This window comes from Pimephales promelas, chromosome 19 (assembly GCF_988280905.1).
Source record: "Pimephales promelas chromosome 19, fPimPro1.hap1.1, whole genome shotgun sequence".
Taxonomy (NCBI): Eukaryota; Metazoa; Chordata; class Actinopteri; order Cypriniformes; family Leuciscidae; genus Pimephales; species Pimephales promelas.
The window spans coordinates 15632882-15639033 of NC_142787.1; the positions used below are offsets into that span (position 1 = coordinate 15632882).

The 6152-nt window shown below is 38.2% G+C and overlaps 1 protein-coding gene across 1 annotated transcript; it reads left to right on the plus strand.

The window, feature by feature from the left end:
* Positions 1–3660: 3660 nt before the first annotated feature.
* Positions 3661–5297, plus strand: ch25hl2 (cholesterol 25-hydroxylase like 2). The gene has a single exon (XM_039689433.2). The coding sequence runs from the start codon at positions 4028–4030 to the stop codon at positions 4898–4900; it is 873 nt and encodes a 290-aa protein (XP_039545367.2). The 5' UTR covers positions 3661–4027; the 3' UTR covers positions 4901–5297.
* The last annotated feature ends 855 nt before the right edge of the window (positions 5298–6152 follow it).

Genomic DNA, 6152 nt, shown 5'->3' on the forward strand with positions numbered 1-6152 from the left:
AAGGAGAACCGGACAACAGGAATTTAATCAAAAACACAGGAGTAACAGAAACCACACTATACATAAACGAGAACGGACCAGGAGTGAGGAGAACACAGGGTTTAAATACACAGAGAACATATTAGGGGAACAAGGCACAGCTGGGGCAACTTAACTAAACACAGGTGAATGAACTAAACAGTAATGAGGAGAAGGAAAATGGAAACAGGACTGAACCAAACACACAAAGAACGGGGGAAACACTGGACACATATGTGACAGTAACGAGAACATCAGGATTTAAGGAAAGTGTTCCCAGTTCCGGCTGACCTAATCAATGCAGTCTAACATTAAATTATAGAAGTCGATAATGTGAATGCAAGGTCAAACTTAAGAGATGTGTTTTTAGTCTAGCTTTGAACTGACAGAGCGTGTCTGCTTCTTGGACAACGTAAGGAAGACTGTTTCAAAGTTTAAATCAACTATGTATTCCTCCGTTAATTTTGTGAATTGGTAAAGTGAAAGCTAATTCCATGTTTCCTGATGTTATCTCTTAATGGTAACATGCAGAGTGAACAGCAGCGGTCCTAGTACTGAGCCTTGCGGTACACCATCCTGAACTTGTGATCGATCAGTCATCTCTTCATTTACTGCTACAAACTGATAACGGTCAGACAAGTATGATTTAAACCATGCTAATGCAATTCCACTAATGCAAACACCGTTTTCTAGTTTATTTAAAAAAATGTTGTGGTCAATGGTGTCAAATCCAGCACTAAGATACAACCCCGATGGGATGATAAGAACAAATCATTTGTGACTCTAATGAGAGCATGTGATTGTGAGAGACTAAAATTGTGTTGCGGGTCATATGAAACTGCAGCTCTCTTTGCAGCAAGTGAATTGCAAACCTCCGTCAAGCTGTAGTGGCTTTGATTGAGCATCTGTGATGAGAAACAATGCCAGTTTAAGTCTCGTCAGATCACAAAAATGCTGAAAACACTTCTAATGAACAAACATACAAATATTGTTATGCAATAGAAAGATGGAGGAACAGTTCACTCAAAAGGACAATTGATCATTTATTAATTTCAAACCTTGATGCAGATTTTTTTTTTTTAATTTGTCCAGGTCACTGGTGTTTAGCCATTCTTCACATATTTGAAATCGTCGATCTAAAATGTAACATTTCTGCTTGAATACAAAGTTAATTAAATTTATATAATTTTTATGCATCACTATGAATGTTTTACAAATATGTTTGCTGAGTACTTACAAAATGAAGCCAGTTACTGATTACAAATTAGTTGTTTACAAATTACAAAAAAATTGTAGTTAGTAACAGAATCCAACTTGTTTACTACGTTGAATTGAATAGGATACAATTGTACCATATTGATATAAAAATACAAAGATAAATAAATGTATTCTGTATATTTTTTTATCATCAACATGAACATGTCAAAGTGTATTAAACATTATGCTCCGTCAGGGTTTCACAAACTGGGGTTTATGAAGGAATATATCAGTTACATGAAAAGGTAATAATAAAATAAATCATAAAAATTTAAAATAATATTGTGTTTGAAAGACAAATGCCTTCCAAAGACATAGCAATACAATGACTTACTGAGTGCTAATTCAAATAATTAAAAAAAAAAATGTTTAAAACATGAAAATTAAAAACTAAATTATGAATGATTTACTGCCATTGTGTGAATAATACATAACCATGTTATCAATAAAAAAAGTAACTATATGAGCATTTTAAAATGTAATATAATCACAAATACTTATTTTTTTAATCTGATTATGTAATCCAGATTACATGTAATTAGTTAGTACCTAGCACTACAATATCTTTAAAAAATGACACACTTCACCTTGAAGCATTAAGCTTGTCTATCAGCCTCTGAATGACTCATAAGTGATTTATATTTTTATTCAGTCCATCAAGTATTTTTAACACCAATTTCTATGATATGTTCATACATCCTCTGCAAACAATTGGCTAAAAACAAATCATACAAATCAAGGAACAAAGTCGTTGTGAAGGATATTGTTTGCGTGAGAAGTGGATCATTACTCACTCAATAGAGAGTGGCTCGGTGGCTGTTTGCCCTCAGCTTTTTTTCTGTTTGAATAAACAACTTTATTCTGTAAAAAGATTTATGCATGACCACAGTGACACCCGACTGCAACTTCCTGGTCTGAAAAACATCAAAATATGAACAAGGGCTTTTCATCTCAGTGAAGGGCTGACAGAAAAGCTATGATTAATGAGAGACAGAATGAGAAAGAGAGAGAGAGTGAACAGATCTCATCCAGAGATGGGTTGTTAAAGATGCATTTTCTACTCAAGTATAGCCAGACAAACATAAATATGTATGAGAATGTTGTGTAATGTTAGTTTATGTAAAGCAAGTTCATTTAACGTTTTGGAAGGTGCGACAGGAAATGAGATGATGTGGTAAAAAAATCTGCTGTAACGTTAAAGTCAGTTGCACACACATTTCAACATTTGTCTGTTACACAAACGCAACTTAAAGTGGTTAAAGGACTAGTACACCTAAGCTTGTGTCACTCTTAATACGTATATGATTTTCAACTGTAGAACAAAAATGGAGAAATAATGAAGAATTGTACTCTTGTTTTCCCCTATAAATTGCTTTAAAAAGGATGCAAAAGCACCATAAAACTCAAAAAAGCCTAGTTTATTTTAAAAGTGTAAGCAAGTCCTAAATCTTTTCAATGATGCACTTAATCCAGTGCACAATAATGATTTTATATTTGAAAATTTTAGTAATGACTAAAATTGTATGTTTATTACACAAAGATGACATATAACTTCAGATAAAGTGGACAAGTTATGGACCAGTTTTATATTTTTAAGGTCCTTTTTTTGGTGCTTAAAAATAGTTTTTATTCACTGCAATTGAATTAAAAGAGCATTCCAAACATCAATTAATAAATTCACCTTTTGCTTTACAGGGAAGAAAAAAAGTTATATTTAGGAAGAAAATGAGTATAGGCTAAATAATGACAACATTTTCATTTTAAAGTGAGTCCAATTTATGCTAAAAACAGTTATTTTAATATTTTCCTTATATTTTTATATTTCCTTTTTTTATTTTAGTCTTCAGTTTCAATAATTTCCTTATGCTTTTAGTTATTTCTTAAAATTGTATCATTTTAGTACTTATTTAGTATAACTTTATTTAGTATTTAGTATATTATAATTAATTTCCTCATTTCGGTTTAAGTACAAGTTTTCTAATATTTGTATTTTATTTCAGCTTTATTTAAATTTTAACAATTTATTTTGCAAATAACAACATTTACAAACACAAATCTTTACTTTGACTTGCAGCTAAATTTTATCCAAATATTATGTATAAAACCTGCACCAATATATATTTGATCTGACATAGAAATAGAAACAGACCAAGGGGTTATCACAGCATTAAATTTTGTTATTCTCAATTATTGTCTGTGCATGATATGAATTATGATTCCTGCATACTGTAAATACATTCACACCATCTCACTCAACAGGATTAACAATGACTTTTAAATTCTGATCATGAGCTTTTGTGCATCGTTTGAGACAGAATTTCATCAATGAATCATTTTGATCTTCATTGCAGTTCTTAATGTGTGCAGACGATTCATATCAAGCAAACACACAGAGATCTCTGGTTTCTTTCTCTCCATTTCTAGGTTCGGCTGGTCAAATGTTGGATCATCCTCGAACTACCAATGAAAGACCGTTCACAGAGACACACACCATACCAAGAGAAAAAGAGCGTGGTGGTAGTGGGGGGTGTGAGAGAGAGAGAGAGAGAGAGAGAGAGAGACGCTACAGATGCAGGAGGTGGTGCTTGGACACATTTTAGAGGCGTAAAGGCCTGCCTCATTTTGGTGCAGATCAGATCATTTACAAAAAAGCCACATCCACCACTCAAAACAAGGGAAAGTCGCCGCCGGCAGCTGCCAGCATCCTCACCATCCTGCCGCCGGCTGTTGCATCAACAACACTTAGCCGGCCATGAGTCTCGGCAGCATACGCGGCACGCTGGACGTCAGCAACGTAACCTGGGCTCTGTCGGAGCGCTCCGTGCTGCAGCCCGTGTGGGATTACCTCCAGCAGAACCACGAGAGCAGCTTGCGCTCGCCGCTGTTTCCCGTCGTCCTCTCTGTGTCCATGTACCTGGTGCTGGTGTTCTTCTACACCGTGCTGGACCTTCTGGCGCCCACCTGGCCCTCCATTCGCCGCTACCAGATCCACCAGGACCGCGCCGTCACCTGGTCCAACATTGGAGGCACTTTGGCGCTCACCATGTACAACCATCTGCTCTACATCTTCCCCGCCGCCGTGGCCCAGTGGATCTGGCGCCCGCCTGTGCCGCTGCCCCGCGAGGCGCCCACGCTCACCGCCTTCCTGCTGGGCATCGTGGGCTGCACCGTGGTGTTCGACTTCCAGTACTACTTGTGGCACCTTCTGCATCACCGCGTGGGCTGGCTGTACCGCACCTTCCACGCGCTCCACCACCAGTACCGGCAAACCTTCAGCCTGGTCACGCAGTACCTGTCGGCGTGGGAGCTCTTTAGCGTGGGCTTCTGGACCACCGTGGATCCTCTGCTGCTCCAGTGTCACTGTCTCACCGCCTGGGCGTTCATGCTGTTCAACATCTGGGTGTCCACCGAGGACCACTGCGGGTACGACTTCCCTTGGGCAATGCACCGCCTGGTTCCCTTCGGCCTTTGGGGCGGCGCGCTGCGGCACGACGCTCACCATCAGCAGCCGGGCACCAACTTTGCGCCTTTCTTCGCTCACTGGGACTGGCTGGGGGGCACGGCGACCATGCCGGCTCCCGCGAAGACAAAAACACAGAGAGAAAAGGACGAAAAGGAAGCCTGAGGCTCGCTTTCCCTTTCACACCCTCGCTCTCATCTCTCTCCTCTTGCTCCATCTGTCCCGCCCTGTCTCACACTTTCTATTCATCTTCACGCTATTCATCTTCTCCCCGAGCCGCAGATCAAGTGTCTTACTAACAAACCAGAGGAGAAACATTCCTTGATTCTTGATTGTATAAAGTGTCTTTTCTTGCAAATCTATCTATTTTTCTAAAATGTAAAAATCAGCATTGGCCAATTTTTGGAGGTTTTGTGGGACATCTCAGGTTAGTCGTTTTGGCCTTATGTTTGCAATGTCTTTTGAAAGAGATTACATGTTTCAAATGGCTTGTGTCCAATGCTTGTTATTGTGTTTTTCACTAGACTTCAGTCAATAAAAATGCTGTTGTTTGTTAAGTTTACCTTCAGCTGTGTTGATTTGCAAATTTTGCAATTTCGGAGTGCTCTAAAAAAGCACAGACCGTTAAAAAACGTTAGAGGAGTGGAGCTTATGAAGTAACATTGTGTGATCACACAGGCATGTTGGCTAACAGTGATTGCTAGAAAGCGCAAAGACTACTTACATCATCGCTGGTGCCGCTTGCTTCAATATAAAGGAAAAATGCTCAAACCACAGACAAAATGAGCTTTCTAAGGTTGACACTTATGGTCTTTCTTTCAAGAAACACAAAATGAGATGTTCAGCAAAAAGTCTGTGGTATGATTTAAAAAGGCACACTATTCCAAGTCTTCTGAAGCCATACATAATAACTGTGTGAGAAACAGACCAAAATTTACCCACCTGACCTTGTGTTCATTTCAAAAGTGACACCTTTTGATGTTGACCATTATGTCAGCCAGGTGGGATGTCAAAAAGCCTTAATGCTATTGGTTCTCTCTCGTCACATGACCAATCAAGTTTTGAAAAATGTGATTGCGACACTTAAGAAATGCACAAGACTTAAAGGGTTTGAGCAAAAAAACAAAAACAAAAAAAAACATAATTTTGTCTTTCATGTCATTCCAACTCACATATTATTTTCTTTCTTCTATGAAACACAAAATCAGATGTTCGGAAGAATGTCTGAGCTTCTCTTTCAGTGAGAGTGGATGGTGATTTATACAGGTCAAAAAAGACCAAAAGCCACTTTTTTGACAAATCACACCAAAAAACACCATGTTTCCATGGCACATGATCAATCATAATATGAAAAGTAACAAAAAAAAGTGACTTTAATTGACATGCATAAGGCTTAAAAATAAAAATATTTTAAAAT